The 21,919-nt window shown below is 40.6% G+C and overlaps 1 protein-coding gene across 2 annotated transcripts in view; it reads right to left on the minus strand.

Annotated features, from left to right (window-relative positions):
- LOC133587623 (guanine nucleotide-binding protein G(i) subunit alpha-2) overlaps positions 1–21,919 on the minus strand; it is a 130,286-nt gene that overhangs the window by 42,372 nt on the left and 65,995 nt on the right. For both annotated transcript variants that reach the window (XM_061940158.2, XM_061940150.2), the window contains exon 2: positions 2,205–2,247. In XM_061940158.2, the coding sequence (XP_061796142.1) occupies positions 2,205–2,247 (43 nt within the window). The remainder of the gene's footprint in view (positions 1–2,204; positions 2,248–21,919) is intronic.

Below are 21,919 nucleotides of genomic sequence, written 5' to 3' on the forward strand. Positions count from 1 at the left end.
TGCAAAAAAATATTTTTTACCCCAAATAGGTGAAATTAGATCATCTCCCACGACACACCAGACTGTATCTCACGCGGCACAGTGGTTGAAAAACACTGAAGTAATGTATTAAAAATTTACATTTACCTTGGAGAGCGGACTTCCTTGATGTCTTTTAAGCTTCTCTGTCAAATACACTATCAGCTTCTCCATATTTTCATGGATAAACATTTGCCGTTTAAATATCATTTTAACATCATCTCATTCTGCTTCTGTATACTGCAGACTAACACTGCTGCGCTACAAATGCTTCACCAAGTCAACTACACGCTCTGTCATGTTTATGATGATTTCTTTCTTTAATTCAATGAATATCTTTCACTTCTTCTCAGCACTGTCCTTCAGCACTATCCTTTGGTCGGCTCGTACAGAGTTTGCTGTGACATTTGATACGCCAACTAGGCCTGTCCCCCGAAGTTTTGCACGCAAACCTAAAGGCTAACAATTAGCCGAAAGACATTGTATCTTGAAAAACGTGTAAGCTGGGGCACTTGTATCCCCAAGGTACTACTGTAATATAGGAAATGTGCAACACTGCAGACAAGCGCATCACTAACAGCTTGAACTGTCTAAAGCAGGGATGTCAAATGTACGTACAGGTTCTATCCGGCCCGCGAGATGAGTTTGCCAAGTACACAAATGAGCTGAAATTTTTGAATGAAATAATCTGCTGTTCTTTATGTGTCCACTGGATGTCACAATAGCAATTCTTTGTATCCCCTCTCCACGGCACCCATGAATTCAGTGGGGTCGGAGCTGTGTGCCGTGTTAAGATAGGACGGGGCTCGGCAACCGGCGGCTCCAGAAGGTTAAGTCATCCTAGCTTTGTCAAAAATGTATGAAAATAGAGAAAGACAGGGGGGAAATATATTTAGTGTTTTATTATGGTTTCTGTAGGAGGACAAACATGACACAAACTTTCCTAAAGCCCACTGTTTAATGTGTTTGTTTATGCTTCACTAATGAGAGTATTTGGTTAGCACCGTTTTGTCCTGCTAATTTTGTCCGTCCTTGAACTCACCATAGTTGTGTTGACTATGACGCAACAGTTTGTTTACATGTATAACTTTCTCCGGAGCTGCCACAGAAAGACGTGTTTTATGCAACGCCGTTTTGTCTCATTTTCTCCACCAAACGTTTTATGCTGTGCGTGAATGCACAAAGGTGAGCCTTGTTCATGTTATTGACTTGTTGGCATGCTCATCAGGCATATTTGGTCACTGCATGACTGCAAACTAATCGATGCTAACATTAAAGTTAAAGTTAAAGTTAAAGTACCAATGATTGTCACACACACACTAGGTGTGGCGAAATTATTCTCTGCATTTAACCCATCACCCTTGATCACCCCCTGGGAGGTGAGAGGAGCAGTGGGCAGCAGCGGTGGCCGCGCCCGGGAATCATTTTTTGGTGATTTAACCCCCAATTCCAACCCTTGATACTGAATTTAAAAAAAAGCCACTGGGAACTGATTTTTAATGGTTTTAATCCTTCTGAAATTGTGATAATGTTCTCCTTTAAACAAAGAAAACAATCTAAAGATGTCTTTATTTTTAAGTTATCATGCCATGATTTTACCAGTCTGGCCCACTTGGGAATAGATTTTCCTCTATGTGGCCCCTGAGCTAAAATGAGTCTGACACTGCTGGTCTAAAGTATTATCAGTACAAAAGTATTTATTTAGTAAAACAAATGTCCTTACTAGCTGAAGTGCAGCATTAAAAGTGTCAGCTTGTTTTCTCCTCACACTGCTATTCTTCTGCAATAATGGAGAGTTGTCTCCTTGGCATATTCGCTAGCCATGATTACTGCTAGCCAAAGGTTGGGCTGTACTATATTTGTTCATCGTAAAGACGCCTGACGGATATCCTTCACAGAATGTGCGCCGTGTAATAAATCAGTACATCTCTCCACCAAACCTAAGGTTCCTTACAGAAAAAAGTGGTTCGGAACACATGTACGGTTACACCCTTGGTTTGTTGTCAATAAGTGACACTCAATGTTTAGCTGTAATATTCCACCAAGATCAAGGAGGTGAAGTCTCCTTTTGTGTAAGCAATCAATCCTACAGTGACTTAACACATATAATCATGCATTCTTAGATTGCAGATTTAAACGTCCTATTTATTTGGTCTGACTTGGAGGGAAGAAAAAAAGCCACTCACTTCATCTGCTTCACAATGGTGCTCTTCCCGGACTCCCCAGCACCTGCAAAGAGAACAAAAACAGGCAGAGGTTAAAAATATGCTCCTGTTAGACGGGAAACGTAAACAGTGAGCCCGGGAGGCCTCCTCACATCTGGAAGGTCTGTCTGCACAACTCCCCTTCTTTTCTTTTTTTTTTTACCTCCCGGCTCTCATTTACATCACTTCTCGCTGGAGTTGCACCCGGGTGACTTTACACTGCAGTTTGAAATTTAGAAAGCAATTTTTAGGGGCGTTTAAAGTTCACGTTGGAAAGTCCCAGCCAAGCTGAGCGGCACCGAGCGCCCTTCCTCCTATTGTGCTCTTTTTATTTATGACAAGTCACTTTATCTTTTTGAACATTTTAATGGAAATGTCTCACACTGACAGGGCTTTTCTTACCCTCTGCTAAGTTTATTCCGACAGCCCGAGGCAACCCCAGGGAGCTCATCTGCCACAAGGAATCTAACACTACACACAAACACACACAGGACTGTCAGTGCGCTAGCCTAGGGTACTGTAGAGTCCCTCAATGTTGCCTGCTAGGCAGCGTCCAGCATACACACGCACAGGGAAGCTCCTGGGTAGGAATGGGCTTGCACGTACAGCTGTCAGCCCCTGCCTTTACATAAGGAATGTTGGCGCAGACGTGTCAGACCACCGCATGAGTAAGAAAGCCACTTCCTCCAATAAACATGGCATGAACTCTAACCCTCTGAATTATGTCAGATTCTACACAGAGTATTGCAGGTGTACCTAATGTTGTGGCTGGTGCAGTCACTTGCAAATGCACTTATCCATCTGATGTCCAGACTGAAAGCCATATTGTTAAACAGGAGAGCTGGCAGCATCCTTCGAGGGCGTCAATTTAAATGAAAATGGATTCCCCGATGAAGAAAATGAGTAACAAATACAATGCAGGCCGATACAATGGGAAAAATGTGCAGCGTACGCTCTTTGTGATGTTTATTCCTAAACCATGGATCCTGTGCTATTATGCACAAGCATTGCTTTTCAATCAAATTTGGCTGCTCGATAAAGATCGGACAGATTATAAATTGGGCCGATATCAGGAATTATGACATCATACCGATAAATCTGATAACATTTAACAATAACTCTGCTAACCAGTTGAAAAAAAAAACACTCCGATGAGGCGAGATTAACTCGTACTGTGCTCTATAAGTGTTAAGGTGAGCAAATCAAGCGCACCTTTTGTCCTGCTCGTGCTGAAAACTTCCCCTGAGCTCACAGTCAACAAAAATTGATTTTTGTGGGACTTTGTCATTGTTTTAGGGGAAGACATTTTGAGTGAGATTTGCACCAAATGTTCTGCAAACAGTCCGCGAGGAGGGGGAAAAACCATTGCCCTTCAACACATCAAACTTTATCAGCCAACTGAAAGGCCAACGTCGCTATGACAGTGTTTTGAGAGCCTACAAAGGCGCCTGCTATAGAGAAGTTGCTCCAAAGGTGTGCAAAAACTACAGGTAAATGTACATTTCACAAATAGCTATAAATGGGTTATCAATATCAGTCTTGATTTATCAGAAGTTATCAGTTAAAAAAAGGGTTGTACACCTCTAAATGAAATATTAGCAGTGTTGGGTTAGTTACAGTTACTAGTTACTTTATTTCAAAAGTAACTCAGTTACTAACACCAAAAAGTAATGCGTTACTGTGAAAAGTAACTATTTAGTTACTACTTTTTTTCCCTTTTTTTAAGGCTCCCATTAATTCCCTTTTAGCTTTCATGTCAGTACTGTTATTGCACTGGAGAATAATACAATCTGTTGATCAACTTGACATGCATTTGCATCACTGAACTCAGAAATTAATGTGGTCTACATACAACACACAAAGACAAAGATATGTTTCAAAGGGCCAATTTATTTCAGGCCAGAACAAATTGACAAAACTATTTTAAATAGCTGCAACATAATGGCACTTTAACTTTAAGTAGAGAGGATCTTTGATCCAAGACACAACTTACATTTAACTAAAATGTTATTTTCTTTGTGCTCGACAAAAGAAAAGTATTGAGAATATCTCCATGTTAAGAAACTCGACTTCTGGCTTCACCATGATGTCTTGTTAGTTGTTATGAGAGTAGCGTATGTGTGTGTGTGTGTGTGGCCCTTTAAGATATGACAGCATGTGAGGTGAGTGACGTCAGTGAGTGAGTGGGCGAGAGAGGTGAGGGAACGGCGACAGTGAGTGCGTGCAGGTGCTCTAGCTTGGTGGATGGCTGCGTCCAATAAAGTCACAAAGTTGCAACAAACCACCGACCTCGTCATTCACCCTCGGCTGTAAAGACTCACTTCCGGTTAAGTGAAGGTTGTTAGCCCCGAAGTACATAGGCCCTGGAGGAACATCTCCCCTGCGCCCCTCACCTACGCGCCCCCACCCCCACCCAGTGATTTACTGAATATAAAAAATAATGCGTTAGATTACTAGTTACTAGTTACACGTTAGTCCCAACACTGAATATTAGCATGAAGTAATGAGCTACTTTGGTCGAGTATGACACTTCACCTACAACTCAACCTCTCATTGCAAAGCTCTGTTTATTTTGTCTCAGGGATTTAATAGTGGGTGATTTTCACACATCCACAGGCATGCCATGACATGCCAGCTAAGGTGGTTGTGTGACAGTGCGTTATGTAAACGGACTTAAGAGCTGCACTGGACACTGGGTTGACAGCCCAGGGCTTTTAGCTCATTGACGAGCTTACACTTAACTTTCAACCAGTGAGCATTTGTAGTCACTGGTTCGAGACCAGCATGTGATGGGATGGACTGAGCTGGAGGACCACTGTGACACATGTACTGCTCATATATATTCACCTTTCAGGGGAAATTTCAGGTTGAACCTGAAATTTACTATAACCTTTACAGGCAAACTTACATTTCTAAATGTACACGTCCAACTGTTCAATGTTTCAATACATTTTCCACAACTTGTCGTTCTCTAACAAGGATCGAAATGGCCAAATTCCGGTGTGTGATCCATAAAACGACCAATACATTTCACTGCATGACTTTGTGTTTTTCAGTCCCCATGCATTTATAGAGAGGAGAGTACAAGTCCAGTGCTGATGTAGGTGGTCTGAATATTTCATACTTGAGAGCTAGAAGTAAAAAGCTCCCAACAACTGCTCAAGCGCTTGGGCTTTAATGACACAAGTGTTGCGACTTCCTGAAGGACTGGGCAGACTTTATTTATTAATAGCGCAGTAAATGAAGGAAACGCACATCAAGTGAGGCCGCTCGGACTTGATATCAACTGAGGAGGCTCTAATGTGATATCGAGGGAGTAATTACGCTCAAGACCGCAGCGATTAGTAAATGTTGCTAGCGGTTTTATGTGTCGGAAATCATTGAGAGGAAGCCTGACAGCAGGACCAATAACGTCACACTTTCCAATGTTCAACAGTGCACTTTGGTGCATTAGCAATATCACTTTGGTTTGCACCAAAAAGCTGTGTCGGTATAAACAAACAAAATTCCACACGACTAAATCGCCTGCACGTTATTGCAACAATGATACGGGCCACTGCAAGGTCAATAAACGTTTCTTGGTAGCTTTGCTGCACGCAAAAACAACACTAATATAAGCTGAGCAAGCAAAATAACAAATACGATAAACAAGCCCTGTGTATCCCACCAGGAGTCCTTCTGATACTGCCCAGGAACATAGCCATGACTAAAATTAACATATGTGATGTCCTTTTTAGGTTGTGCCCACAATGCTTTCGAAGACATGCTAGCAAGTAATACAGAGGATAAACTCAATATTTTATCATTCTTAGTAGGGATGTCCGATAATGGCTTTTTTTGCCGATATCCGATATTCCGATATTGTCCAACTCTTAATTACCGATACCGATATCAACCGATACCGATATATACAGTCGTGGAATTAACACATTATTATGCCTAATTTGAACAACAAAGTATGGTGAAGATAAGGTCCTTTTTAAAAAAATTAATAAAATAAAATAAGATAAATAAATTAAAAACATTTTCTTGAATAAAAAAGAAAGTAAAACAATATAAAAACAGTTACATAGAAACTAGCAATTAATGAAAATAACTGTTAAAGGTTAGTACTATTAGTGGACCAGCAGCACACACAATCATGTGTGCTTACGGACTGTATCCCTTGCAGACTGTATTGATATATATTGATATATAATGTAGGAACCAGAATATTACTATATTTTTCGGACTTTAAGTCGCAGTTTTTTTTCATAGTTTGGCCGGGCTCCAGTGAGACTTATATATGTTTTTTTCCTTCTTTATTGTGCATTTTCGGCAAGTGCGACTTATACTCCGGTGCGACTTATACTCCGAAAAATACGGTAATAACAGAAAGAAACAACCCTTTTGTGTGAATGAGTGTGAATGAGGGAGGGAGGTTTTTTGGGTTGGTGCACTAATTGTAAGTGTATCTTGTGTTTGTTATGTTGATTTAATAAAAAACAAAACAAAAAAAACAATACTAAAAAAAGAATAACCCAATACCGATAATTTCCGATATTACATTTTAAAGCATTTATTTATTTTTATGTTGATTTAATAAAAACAAAAACAAAAAAAACGATACTAAATTTTTTTTTAAAAAACCCGATACCGATAATTTCCGATATTACATTTTAAAGCATTTATCGGCCGATAATATCGGCAGCCCGATATTTTTGGACATCTCTAATTCTTAGACAATGACTTATGAGCAATAAGTTGTTGGGACGTTAATTGTCTTGATGGCTGACATGTTTTTAAAGCCATCTTGTTCATATTTTACTGACATGTGCTTGCCAGTCCTTAAAACATCTGTACCAAATTTTGTCGTGATCCGTCTTCACACCCCAAAGTTACAGCAGATGTTTTGTGGAGTGCATTAATCTGTGTGAATAAAACTCATCGGGTCTAACTTTGGGGGTTTAATAACAGTGCCAGCATGAAAAACAAAAGGACAGACAACACAGTAGGGGTGTATGTTTTGACAAAACCCTTGTGTGTGTGCACTGGTTCAGAACTACAAATGTTGGCTTAGTCATGTGAAAACACCAAAAAAGTTGTTCAACAAAACAAGCCGGTTCAAATAATAAAACTAAGCTGTGTTGATGAATCAGCATATTCCTTTATCTTTTCTGCAGCGCATCAGCATCCCATCCGACGTTACACAGCGTTACGAGCGGTGTTGAAATAAATGTGTGTTGTGTGTTTCGGGCCAAGTGTTGACCCATCCCGGTGGTACGTTGGAACAGGGCACAAAGGCAGCAGTGTGGTGCCCCTGCACACCCAAAACACAGGGGCCGCTGTTGATGTTCTGCAGGCCTCCATCATTCTAGAACGGTGCGACATCACTGGCTGCTCACATTTTTTAACAGCGTGGCAGTAAGCCAGGATCATTTTATGGCAGTTAGGAAGGACGTGATGGACGAGTACTCCATCTACTTTAAAGGGGAACATTATCACCAGACCTATGTAAGCGTCAATATATACCTTGATGTTGCAGAAAAAAGACCATATATTTTTTTAACCGATTTCCGAACTCTAAATGGGTGAATTTTGGCGAATTAAACGCCTTTCTATTATTCGCTCTCGGAGTGATGACGTCACGTTGTGACGTCACTTTGGGAAGCAATCCGCCATTTTCTCAAACACATTACAAACACCGAATCAAATCAGCGCTGTTATTTTCCGTTTTTTCGACTGTTTTCCGTACCTTGGAGACATCATGCCTCGTCGGTGTGTTGTCGGAGGGTGTAACAACACAAACAGGGACGGATTGAAGTTGCACCAGTGGCCCAAAGATGCGAAAGTGGCAAGAAATTGGACGAAATTTGTTCAAAATACAAGGGTGTGGGGAAAGCCGACGAAAATGGTCAGTCGTTTGTTCCGCACACTTTACCGAAGAATGTGTGGATATCCTGCGACACTCAAAGCAGATGCATTTCCAACGATAAAGTCAAAGAAATCTGCCGCCAGACCCCCATTGAATCTGCCGGAGTGTGTGAGCTATTCAGGGACAAAGGACCTCGGTAGCACGGCAAGCAATGGCTGCAGTTTGTTCCCGCAGACGAGCGAGCTAAACCCACAGGATGTCTTGGCTCACACTGCTTCTACCGTCCCTTATGCCACCGAAGATGATCAAAAGAAGAATATCGACCCTAGCTTCCCTGGCCTGCTGACATCAACTCCAAAACTGGACAGATCAGCTTTCAGGAAAAGAGAGCGGATGAGGGTATGTCTACAGAATATATTAATTGATGAAAACTTTATTCATTACTTGCGGTTTTACGTAAATTATTATACATAAACTGTGTTTACCAATAATTTAGCTTAAAAACATTACAATACTTAAAAACAAACACATACCAATCGTTGGTTAGAAGGCGATCGCCGAATTTGTCTTCGCTTTCTCTTGTGTCGTTTTCGTCGGTTTCGCTTGCATACGGTTCAAACCGATATGGCTCAATAGCTTCAGTTTCTTCTTCAATTTCGCTTAAGCCCCTGAAATCCGAGTCTGAATCCGAGCTAATGTCGCTACCTTGCTGTTCTATCCGCCATGTTTGTTTGTATTGGCATCACTATGTGACGTCACAGGAAAATGGACGGGTGTATATAACGATGGTTAAAATCAGGCACTTTGAAGCTTTTTTTTTTTAGGGATATTGCGTGATGGGTAAAATTTTGAAAAAAACTTCGAAAAATAAAATAAGCCACTGGGAACTGATTTTTAATGGTTTCAACCCTTCTGAAATTGTGATAATGTTCCCCTTTAACTTTGACAGCAAGTATATATTTTTTAAGTTTTTATCAACGAATACTGGTGCCAACTTGGCAATTTTGAAATGGTGCCAGTGCTTGAACCGGTATTTAATTATTTTTTTTAATTTAGATTTTTTACATAATTTTGGAACAGGAAAGTTGAACAAAATAGTTCGGAATGGGAAAATTACTTACTTGTGCCGTAATGTTGATGTTCAGAATTGATGTGACCGTGACTGGTGCATACCGAAAGTGTTGCTGTTGTGAGGAGCGCTATAGCAAAACGTGTGAGCGGTGTTGGAACTGATGAGCTGCTGTTGGTATGGTGACGTTGGCATATAAAGTTTAAAAAGAGCGTCAGACTGTGCTTCTGTCGGCACGCTACATTACTTACGAGACGTTACTTGCACAAAACCACCTTCAAGCACTAGTTGCAGTCTGCATTCATTTAGCACCGAAATGAGGCACTGATAGCTACTTAGTTTTTTGCTCCGGTAACTACTGCTTGCGTCGGCACCGCTTCTATTACAGAACAGAGTTTTGATACTCATCCGTATCATAAGGCTTTAACGTTCAATCATGCATGACAGTGTATGTTTCACTTTAGAGACTTCACTGTACTTTTCTCCTCCCAAAGAATAATCCATTCCAATTCAAAACCTGATGTCATTTCTCAAGTTTGTTTGCCCAATAGCTGTACAACAGCTGAGCTATTCAGAAAGCTCCAAGTTGAAAGAAAATACCGATTTATGTGTAACTAGGAGAGAATGATGATCTGCTCAGCATTTTGCAACTTCTGGCCTACATTTTCTGTATTAATGTCTTTTCAGCGTTTTATGGCAATTTGCAGCATCGGTTGTTGAAAGGTGCACAATACAGTGATTCATGTGATGAAGAAAGCAAATTGGTTCCAGGAAAATAAAGGTTAGGTAAGGAAAAACAATTAAAGTGCTGAGTTGGCAACTCCTACGTGCAGGATCCAGTGAGAAAACGTCCTTCCTTTGAACCATTCACAAAAAGACTGCATCGCATGGAAGCAATGTTTTAATTCGATAAACCAATTAACTTCATTTTCCAAGCTTCTGTCATCTACCGCCTACTGAACAGCTGCCAACTGACCTCGACTAAAACCAGACTTTAGATCAGAGGGGCCTCCAAGAGACACTTGCACCACTTTCTTTTTCTCACGTCCGTCAAGAGGAGGACCAAGAACGTTCCTGAACGCAACATATCTGTGGTTTTTGACAGAAAGGCACAAAGAAATTCAGTCTTCTCCAACAGATGGCTCCAATGCCTCGGGCAAAGTGCAAGTCTGGACAGCACTGACAACTGCTGCCAAAGAGAGAGCGACTGGCAAGATAATATCTACTTTTTGGATTGGATGACAGGATCAAAAGTTAACATTTAACGCTGATGCGGCAATATATTGTTTGTATGTGAAAACATAGCAAAAACAAGAAGACTCTATGGAAGACATATGTCTTACAAAACACAAACGGTCCCAAATATCAGTTGATCGTGTTCCGATGATCGCGTCTAAGTTAGAAACAGTTATGGAGGGTTTTTGGCGCAATCATAAAGAGAAACTATTTTCGGCAAACAAGTCTGATTTCCCAAATAATTTGGCTCGAAATAAGATTCCGACAACACATGGAAACACCTTAATCTGATTTTGTTTGTCTTTCAAAAGATTGTTTTAACACACCTTGATTAGCTGATTGGAAACCAGTTTTCTCTGGCATGTAGTGAGTTATCCGTTTGCAAATCTACATAGGGAACCAACATGCCATGACAAAGCAAAGTTATAGAAACTGAAGTAAGTCATTTTAAGATGACATGAAGTATCTCTGCTTTGATCTCATTCATCTAAATCAGGGGTCACCAACCTTTTTGAAACCAAGAGATACCTCTTGGGTACTGATTAATGCGAAGGGCTACCAGTTTGATACACACTTAAATAAATTGCCAGAAATAGCCAATTTGCTCAATTTACCTTTAACTCTATGTTATTATTAATAATTAATGATATTTATCTTTGTGGAAACACTGATCATCTTAATGATTTCTCACAATAAATATATATAGAAACAGATAAATATCAATATGCAACACTTTATTTTTATATTTTCTCTAAGTGCACATTTTTCAAATTGAACATTTTCGAATGATCACTTCTAAGACAGTCTTGTGAAATCACAATATCCCATTTTAACTAACTAGCCACTAACATTTTTTAACAAATCATGAATTACTTTGCACCATGTTTGTACAAATAATAACTCATGTAAAATACAAAAGTCAACTCTCAAATTTTTAAATAAATCATGTCACACTTTGAACTGGACACCAAATCTGTTATCTGTTTCTTTGTCAGTTAGTGAAGACCAAGTCTTTAAAATATTTTCTTGATTTTCAAATTCTATTTGAGTTTTGTCTCTCTTAGAATTTACTAGCTTGCTAGTAAATAAATAAAATTTAAAAAATAGAGGCAGCTCACTGGTAAGTGCTGCTATTTGAGCTATTTTTAGAACAGGCCAGCGGGCTACTCATCTGGTCCTTACAGGCTACCTGGTGCCCGCGGGCACCGCGTTGGTGACCCCTGATCTAAATCATCAACAAGCCAAATCCGTATTCATATTTTATTCACTGATGTAAGATTTAACGTCCATATACAAAACCTTACATGTCATTGACATGTAAACCAGCAAATAAAGACAATTCACTGCGATGTTAGTATTAATAGTAAGCAGCATTTACGGCCCCCTCCAAGGTTTCTCATTGTATCCCATTGGGTTGAGTTTTTTCTTGCCCTAATGTGGAATCTGAGCCGAGGATGTCGTTGTGGCTTGTGCAGCCCTTTGAGACATTTGTGATTAAGGGTTATATAAATACACTTTGATTGATTGATTATTGTGCCAGCCCCAAGCTAGTAAAAACTTTATGTACTACAGTACCAATGGGCAAGTACAAAAGATGTTCAAACTACAACTTTTTTCATGCCACTACAAAAATAAAACCAGCAGTCTTCTGTGAAGGCAAGGATGCTGCAAAGATAACAGTTGATTTGAGACATGAAAGGTATATAAAAAAAACAGGAGACACATTTCAGCATGATACATAAGAGACATTGTCTTGATAATAGGGCTCACAGGAATCCTGCCAGGCTTTTACAAGAGCTACAATATTCCAACACGCTGTTGGCTGCTCTAAAAATATTTATCTCTGACTCTGACTCAGAAGTCAAGCCAGCTGTGACTGATGTATATAACCTCTGTACTTTTGAAGAACTGCACACTTCAAACTTCCTCTAAACACCAAACTAACTCATTTTTTGCCAGCACAACTCAAGTTTATTATTATTTTTTTTATCTTAAAAAATTGTAAAATGAGCAGGGGACCGCGTGGCGCGGTTGGGAGAGTGGCCGTGCCAGAAACTTGATGGTTCCTGGTTCAATCCCCACCTTCTACCAACCTCGTCACGTCCGTTGTGTCCTTGAGCAAGACACTTCACCCTTGCTCCTGATGGGTCGTGGTTAGGGCCTTGCATGGCAGCTCCCGCCATCAGTGTGTGAATGTGTGTGTGAATAGGTGAATGTGGAAATAGTGTCAAAGTACTTTGAGTACCTTGAAGGTAGAAAAGCGCTATACAAGTATAACCCATTTACCATTACCATTTAGCTGCAGCAATGGTTAACTTCTCCATGTTTGTTACACAAAAACTACTGAACAGAATTCCATTTAATGTTTTAAGAAGTTCAGTGTGTGAGCCGAGCAAAACTAAACACTCCAAAGTTTGTAATGTTGGGAAAAATATGTCTCAAAAGTTGAACCTTTAGGCATATTGTGCGAGACTTCAACAAATCTCGCCGGACCTAACTAGAACTCAGTTCAGCCCAGCATTAGTGCAATAACTTGCTTTTCCTTTGGTACTAGAAGGGTCCTTTATGATGGCAAATTCATCCTGGAATGAACTATTTCGGTTTTCATTGCCATTTGATGGGCAAATGTATTTTAAATAAATACTGGATTCAAAGCAGTGACCTAGAATGTAATGTTTTTGATCTTACAAGTTTGCTTACAGTAGATAACTTTTCTTCCTAAAACAGCTCATATGCACCTGGTCTGCCCAAAATAAGAAGTAGCAGCAGAAAAGATCAGTGTTGTCAATTCACTGAGTTTATTTATTGAGTATTCAGATCCCTCTAGATTTCATTTTATTTTAAATGCGAATAGTTGTAATTCTAGCGACATTTGGAGGTCTAATTGGAAACTTTTAGAGACTAACAGAAAACCACATTTCGTTATTGTCAAAAGCATACTTGCCAACCCTCCCGGATTTTCCGGGAGACTCCCGAAATTCAGCGCCTCTACCGAAAACCTCCCGGGACAAATTTTCTCCCGAAAATCTCCCGAAATTCAGGCGGACTCAGGTCCTCCACAATATAAAAAAGCGTACCTGCCCAATCATGTTATAACTATAGAATGATGGAGGGCGAGTTCTTGGTTTCTTATGTGGGTTTATTGTTAGGCAGTTTCATTAACGTCCTCCCAGCGTGGCAACAACACACAACAACAGTAGTCACTTTTTTGTATACCGTAAAGCAGTTCGTCTGCCGTAAACAGCAATGTTGTGACACTCTTAAACAGGACAATACTGCCATCTAGTGCATTTGATGAAAGCACTTTTGTGCGTGCCACACTTCAATGTATCATCAGAGAGGGTGTTCAGCATGGTACGAAAATAGTGACAGAGAATAGAACAAGGATGGACAATTCAACCCTTAACTCAACAATGAGTAGATGAGTGTTATGTGTGTGTACATGTGTAAATAAATGAACACTGAAATTCAAGTATTTATTTTATATATATATATATATATCACTGAACGTCAAGTATTTCATATATATATATATATATATATTACTCCTCCCCTTTTAGCCACGCCCCCAAACACGCCCACCCCCACCCCCAACCTCCCAAAATCGGCGGTCTCAAGGTTGGCAAGTATGGTCAAAAGGCCTTTTTCCACAAACCTCTGGTTCATGGATCTATAGATTCCTGTAGAAGTGTGGGGTTTGTGTTTCCACCGCATTTCACAGTCCAGAGTAGTTTATACAAATCAGGCTGATGACGTATAGAAGAGTGGTTTACTATATTTCTGCACTGATACCATGTAAATAGACATTAGGTCACTGTTCTTTTACTAAAAAGTAAGTTATTGAAATACAAAAGGAATCATATACAAAACGATATGATTTATAAAATAAAGTGTACTGAATTGTCATTAAAAAGTTAGGCTTTTGTCCACAATGTCCAACAGTCAGAAATTCGTCCTCTCTGTAAATGATGAAATCATGAGTCAGGTGATTCCTTTTGGTCAATTTCAGCTGTAAATAACAATCTATAAATATTAAATGTCAGAGTTTATCTCACGCCGACAACACCAACACATCGGCTTTAGCGTTAGCTTGTTAGCATTAGCATTCAGTTCACTTGGGTTGAGGCTAATAATTACACAAATGGAGTGTCACTGACTACTTTTACAACATGTAATAAAGTAAATAGTTATAATATTTGATGTTATTTACCTTCATCCCACTTGTTTTTTTCACATTGGTCCAGAGAAGTCAGAGTAGTAAGCACCTGAGGTCGCCGCTTCGAGTCCGGCTTCATCCTCCTCCGTAAATACGTTTAAAAGCGTCTGTCCACTTCTTCTAGCTTCGCGTATTGAAATGAAGTTTGTAAAAATAATAAACAATAAACTGCATATAGTTTCAAGACTACAGCTGAGTAAAAACACTCCAAAACAGTTCCACTGATCAGTGTTCTTCAGCACACGGACTCCCTACAAAAGTTCCTACATTTCAAAAGCTCCTTTCATTCTTCTTTCTCTCCGTTGTCAAGTTCCTTTCATTCTTCTTTCTCTCCATTGTAAAGTTTGTTGTAATAGAAATACACAAGAAGAAGGTGAAGAAAGACTTGGACATTGCCGGTTCCGGTTCACCGTGCCGGTTCCGGTTCACCGTGCGTGACCGCTCGCTGACTGCTCGTTGTTTCGAAAAAGCTAAGTATCGTTCTATTTGTGTGCTTTTAAATTGTTCTGCAGCTTTCTTTATTACTTTCTCAACATATTTAGTAGTACTATTTAACTTGCAAATCACCCGATCTCTGTCTCTCCACCCCTCCCGCAGCTAGCTAGCAGCTAGCTGCTAAGCTAACGAAGCTAGCGCGGAGAAAGGCGTCGCCGGGCGCCGGTCAGAAGGAGTCTACTCCTGCACACCGTGACCAGGACTTCTCGGAAGACAGCAGGAACTTCACTCGGTGACAGAAAACACCGTGAGTATGGCTTCCTGCGCGTCTTGCACCTTACTCACGGAGAGGCTGGCTCTGCTAGAGGGCCGTGTCCGCCAGTTAGAGCAGAGTAATCTCGTAACGTTAGATGTTGCGGACACATCTGCTAGCGTTAGCTGTAGCGAGCTAACTAGCCCAGCCTGTAGCAGTCCTAAGCGGCCTACAAGCTACGGTGTACCGGTTGAGACGCATAATAGATTTAGCTCTTTAGCTAGTCCTACACCCCAGTCTACCGGGCACCACACCTTAGTCATAGGGGACTCCATCACCCGAAACATAAAGCTTAGCAAACCAGCCACAATTAAGTGCATCCCGGGGGCCCGAGCACCTGACATTGAGGCTAATCTTAGGGAGCTAACTCGCAACAGGCCTAGTAAACACGTACGACAGGCTAATCGCACCACTAGTTATGCGAATATAGTTGTACACGTTGGCTCCAATGACACTAGAATGAGACAGTCAGAGATTACAAAGAGAAACATAGCCAGGACTTGTGATCTCGCTAGAAAGATGTCCAGGCATCGAGTAATTGTCTCTGGCCCCCTGCCTGCGAGAGGCAATGATGAGAGATATAGCAGATTAGTCTCGCTTAACAAGTGGCTGGCTAGCTTCTGTAGACAACAGGGACTAACGTTTATTGATAATTGGCCCTCTTTCTGGGGCAAACCAGGCTTGCTGATGAGGGACGGCCTTCACCCTAACCAGGAAGGCGCCATCATCCTGTCTAAGAATATAGACTACTGTTTAAGTCACATTTGACTAACTACACTAGAGCAAGCCCGGTCACAGGCAATTACAGAGCCTGCTAGTCCGGGTGAGGAGTCAGTTAAGCTAGAACTAGCCAGCACCAGGCTGGATAATTCCTGTACGCATAGCAATTTTCTTAGAATAACACACAACTCACATAATGTGTTTTCTGTTGTGAATGTGTCCGGGGTAGATATGCATTCTACTGATGTGGCAAATCATGATGCGTTCAGTCGATCGCAGCATCAAGCAAACAATCTGAAAAATCCCGTCGTATCAATTCCTAGATATGGTCGAAACTATTTAAAGTGCACTACGTATAATAAACGCAACATTATTAATATTTCTACTACGGATAATTTAAACAAAAACTCGTCAAAACAGCCCAATACTTATAATATGGGCTTTTTAAACATAAGATCATTGTCTCCCAAAACGTTATTAGTTAATGAGGTCATTAGAGACAACAATCTTAACGTCATTGGTCTTAGCGAAACCTGGCTCAAACCAGACTAATTTTTTGCGCTAAATGAGGCATCTCCTCCTAACTATACGATTGCGCATATTGCCCGTCCCCTTAAAAGGGGTGGGGGGGTCGCACTAATATACAATGAAAACTTTAACCTTACCCCTAACCTAAATAATAAATACAAATCGTTTGAGGTGCTTACTATGAGGTCTGTCGCACCGCTGCCTCTCGATATGGCTGTTATCTACCGCCCCCCCAGGGCCCTACTCGGACTTTATTAATGAATTCTCAGAGTTCGTTGCTGATCTAGTGACGCACGCAGACAATATAATCATAATGGGGGACTTTAATATCCATATGAATACCCCATCGGACCCTCAGTGCGTGGCGCTCCAGACTATAATTGATAGCTGTGGTCTTACACAAATAATAAATGAACCTACGCATCGCAACGGCAATACGATAGATCTAGTGCTGGTCAGGGGTGTCACCACCTCCAAAGTTATGGTACTCCCGTATACTAAAGTAATGTCCGATCATTACCTTATAAAATTCGAAGTTCTGACTCATTGTCAACAAACTAATAATAATAATAACTGCTATAGCAGCCGCAACATTAATGCCGCCACAACGATGACTCTTGCTGACCTACTGCCTTCGGTAATGGCACCATTCCCAAATTATGTCGGCTCTATTGATAACCTCACTAACAACTTTGACAATGCCCTGCGCAAAACCATTGATAGTATAGCACCGCTAAAACAAAAAAGGGCCCCTAAAAGGCGCACCCCATGGTTTACAGAGGAAACCAGAGCTCATAAATTATCATGTAGAAAGTTGGAACGCAAATGGCGCGCGACCAAGCTTGAGGTTTTCCATCAAGCATGGAGTGATAGTTTAATATCGTATAAACGCATGCTTACCTTAGCTAAAGCTAAATATTACTCAAATCTCATCCGCCTCAACAAAAACGACCCTAAATTTTTGTTTAGTACAGTAGCATCGCTAACCCAACAAGGGACTCCTCCCAATAGCTCCACCCACTCGGCAGATGACTTTATGAATTTCTTTAATAAGAAAATTGAACTCATTAGAAAGGAGATTAAAGACAACGCATCCCAGCTACAACTGGGTTCTATGAACACAGATACAACTGTATCTACGACGGATACTGCAATACAAAATAGTCTCTCTCTTTTTGATGAAATAACATTAGAGGAACTATTACAGCGTGTAAGTGGGATAAAACAAACAACATGTTTACTTGACCCACTTCCTGGGAAACTTATCAAGGAGCTTTTTGTATTATTAGGTCCATCAGTGCTAAATATTATAAACTTATCACTTTCCTCTGGCACTGTTCCCCTAGCATTCAAGAAAGCGGTTATTCATCCTCTGCTCAAAAGACCTAACCTTGATCCTGACCTCATGGTAAACTACCGACCGGTGTCCCACCTTCCCTTTATTTCGAAAATCCTCGAAAAAATTGTCGCACAGCAGCTAAATGAACACTTAGTGTCTAACAATCTCTGTGAACCTTTTCAATCCGGTTTCAGGGCAAATCACTCTACGGAGACAGCCCTCGCAAAAATGACTAATGATCTACTGCTAACGATGGATTCTGATGCGTCATCTATGTTGCTGCTTCTTGATCTTAGCGCTGCTTTCGATACCGTCGATCATAATATTTTATTAGAGCGTATCAAAACACGTATTGGTATGTCAGACTTAGCTTTGTCGTGGTTTAACTCTTATCTTACTGACAGGATGCAATGCGTCTCCCATAATAATGTGACCTCGGACTATGTTAAGGTAACGTGCGGAGTTCCTCAGGGTTCGGTTCTTGGCCCTGCACTCTTTAGTATTTACATGCTGCCGCTAGGCGACATCATACGCAAATACGGTGTTAGCTTTCATTGCTATGCTGATGACACCCAACTCTACATGCCCCTAAAGCTGACCAACACGCCGGATTGTAGTCAGCTGGAGGCGTGTCTTAATGAAATTAAACAATGGATGTCCGCTAACTTCTTGCAACTCAACGCCAAGAAAACGGAAATGCTGATTATCGGTCCTGCTAAACACCGACATTTATTTAATAATACCACCTTAACATTTGACAACCAAACAATTACACAAGGCGAATCAGTAAAGAATCTGGGTATTATCTTCGACCCAACTCTCTCGTTTGAATCACACATTAAGAGTGTTACTAAAACGGCCTTCTTTCATCTCCGTAATATCGCTAAAATTCGTTCTATTTTATCCACTAGCGACGCTGAGATCATTATTCATGCGTTCGTTACGTCTCGTCTCGACTACTGTAACGTATTATTTTCGGGTCTCCCTATGTCTAGCATTAAAAAATTACAGTTGGTACAAAATGCGACTGCTAGACTTTTGACAAGAACAAGAAAGTTTGATCATATTACGCCTATACTGGCTCACCTGCACTGGCTTCCTGTGCACTTAAGAAGTGACTTTAAGGTTTTACTACTTACGTATAAAATACTACACGGTCTAGCTCCGTCCTATCTTGTCGATTGCATTGTACCATATGTCCCGGCAAGAAATCTGCGTTCAAAGAACTCCGGCTTATTAGTGATTCCCAGAGCCCAAAAAAAGTCTGCGGGCTATAGAGCGTTTTCTATTCGGGCTCCAGTACTATGGAATGCCCTCCCGGTAACAATTAGAGATGCTACCTCAGTAGAAGCATTTAAGTCCCATCTTAAAACTCATTTGTATACTCTAGCCTTTAAATAGCCCCCCTGTTAGACCAGTTGATCTGCCGTTTCTTTTCTTTTCTCCTCTGCTCCCCTTTTCCTTGAGGGGGGGGGGGCACAGGTCCGGTGGCCATGGATGAAGTGCTGGCTGTCCAGAGTCGGGACCCGGGGTGGACCGCTCGCCTGTGCATCGGCTGGGAACATCTCTACGCTGCTGACCCGTCTCCGCTCGGGATGGTGTCCTGCTGGCCCCACTATGGACTGGACTCTTACTATTATGTTGGATCCACTATGGACTGGACTCTCACAATATTATGTCAGACCCACTCGACATCCATTGCTTTCGGTCTCCCCTAGAGGGGGGGGGTTACCCACATATGCGGTCCTCTCCAAGGTTTCTCATAGTCATTCACATCGACGTCCCACTGGGGTGAGTTTTTCCTTGCCCGTATGTGGGCTTTGTACCGAGGATGTCGTTGTGGCTTGTGCAGCCCTTTGAGACACTTGTGATTTAGGGCTATATAAATAAAGATTGATTGATTGATTGAAGAAATACAAAATAAACAAGTCGCTGCGTATATTCCAATGCCGGTCGTGTGTTTGAAAGAGAAGTTTTGGGAATGCCCCCAACTGTGTTCCACCAATCAGCGTTCGACAGCAGAGGCCGCCCCCGAAAAGGTTCTTAAAGAACTAAATTTACCCGGGTAGTTTTTGGTGGAAACACATGGGGAATTTTATTTACCCAGGTAAGCGGGGAAGTTCCCGAAAAAAAATTTCCTGGGGTGAAAAAGGGCGTAAGCATTCACAGGCTTGTGAAATAAAAAAAAACACAAAAATAAGTATTTGTTTAGATAGTTATTAGGGCTGCGAATCTTTGGGTGTCCCACGATTCGATTCAATATCGATTCTTGGGTCACGATTCAATTATAAATCGATTTTTTTTTTCGATTCAATGCGATTCTCGATTCAAAACAATATTTTTCCGATACAAAAGGATTCTCTATTCATTTAATACATAGGATTTCAGCAGGATCTACCCCAGTCTGCTGACATGCAAGCAGAGTAGTAGATTTTTGTAAAAAGCTTTTATAATTGTAAAGGACAATGTTTTATCAACTGATTACAATAATATAAATTTGTTTTAACTATTAAATGAACCAAAAATATGACTTATTTTATCTTTGTGAAAATATTGGACACAGTGTGTTGTCAAGCTTATAAGATGCGATGCAAGTGTAAGCCACTGTGACACTATTTATTTTTTAAATGTATTTATTTTTATAAATGTCTCATGATAATGTCAATGAGGGATTTTTAATCACTGTTATGTTGAAATTGTAACTAATATTGATACTGTTGTTGATAATATTCATTTTTGTTTTACTACTTTTGGATTGTTCTGTGTCGTGTTTGTGTCTCCTCACAATTGCTCTGTTTATTGCTATTCTGAGTGTTGCTGGGTCGGGTTTGGTTTTGGAATTGGAATTGCATTGTTATGGTATTGCTGTGTATTGTTTTGTTGGATTGATAGGCTCCAGCGCCCCCCCGCGACCCCAAAAGGGAATAAGCGGTAGAAAATGGATGGATGGATGGATGGATTAATAATTTAAAAAAAAAAGAAAAGAAAAAAAAAGGAAAAAAAAAAAAAAGATTTTTGAGAAATGAGAATCGATACAACGTGAGAATGGCGATTTGAATTCAAATCGATTTTTTCCCACACCCCTAATACTTATACTCACATGTGTCATGGCCAATTATGCAAATTAGGTGATGGCCATTAACACACCTCATATAGACTGCAGTTTTGTGGGAAAGTCTTACTGCAGTTTTTAATTATATTTTAAATTTTATAACTAGTTTGGTATATATAATTTTTTTTACTAGGGCTGGGCGATTTAGGCCAAAACTGATACCGCTGTATATTTGGTCCGAATGGTCCGGTATCTTAAAATAACGTGCAAAGTGCTTAAGGTTGCCTAAGTCTTTAACGGCTAGATAACCAGTGTTGGGAGTATTCCGATTATTTGTGTTGTAAGTAACAACTAGAGATGTCCGATAATATCGGACTGCCGATATTATCGGCCGATAAATGCTTTAAAATGTAATATCGGAAATTATCGGTATCGGTTTCAAAAAGTAAAATTTATGACTTTTTAAAACGCCGCTGTGTACACGGACGTAGGCAGTAGTACAGAGCGCCAATAAACCTAAAAGGCACTGCCTTTGCGTGCCGGCCCAGTCACATAATATCTACTGCTTTTCACTCACACAAGTGAATGCAAGGCATACTTGGTCAACAGCCATACAGGTCACACTGAGGGTGGCCGTATAAACAACTTTAACACTGTTACAAATATGTGCCACACTGTGAACCCACAACGAACAAGAATGACAAACACATTTCGGGAGAACATCCGCACCGTAACACAACATAAACACAACAGAACAAATACCCAGAACCCCTTGCAGCACTTACTTTTCCGGGACGCTACAATATACACCCCCGCTAACCCCTCTTAATGTAGACAGGGTCTAAACTGCATTATCTTATTTGCATGACAATCATTTCTGTCTTTACATGGTTTGCAAGTTTACGGTTTATCATCCGCTCTCTATTGCGTGTGGA

This window comes from Nerophis lumbriciformis, linkage group LG03 (assembly GCF_033978685.3).
Source record: "Nerophis lumbriciformis linkage group LG03, RoL_Nlum_v2.1, whole genome shotgun sequence".
NCBI classification, from domain to species: Eukaryota; Metazoa; Chordata; class Actinopteri; order Syngnathiformes; family Syngnathidae; genus Nerophis; species Nerophis lumbriciformis.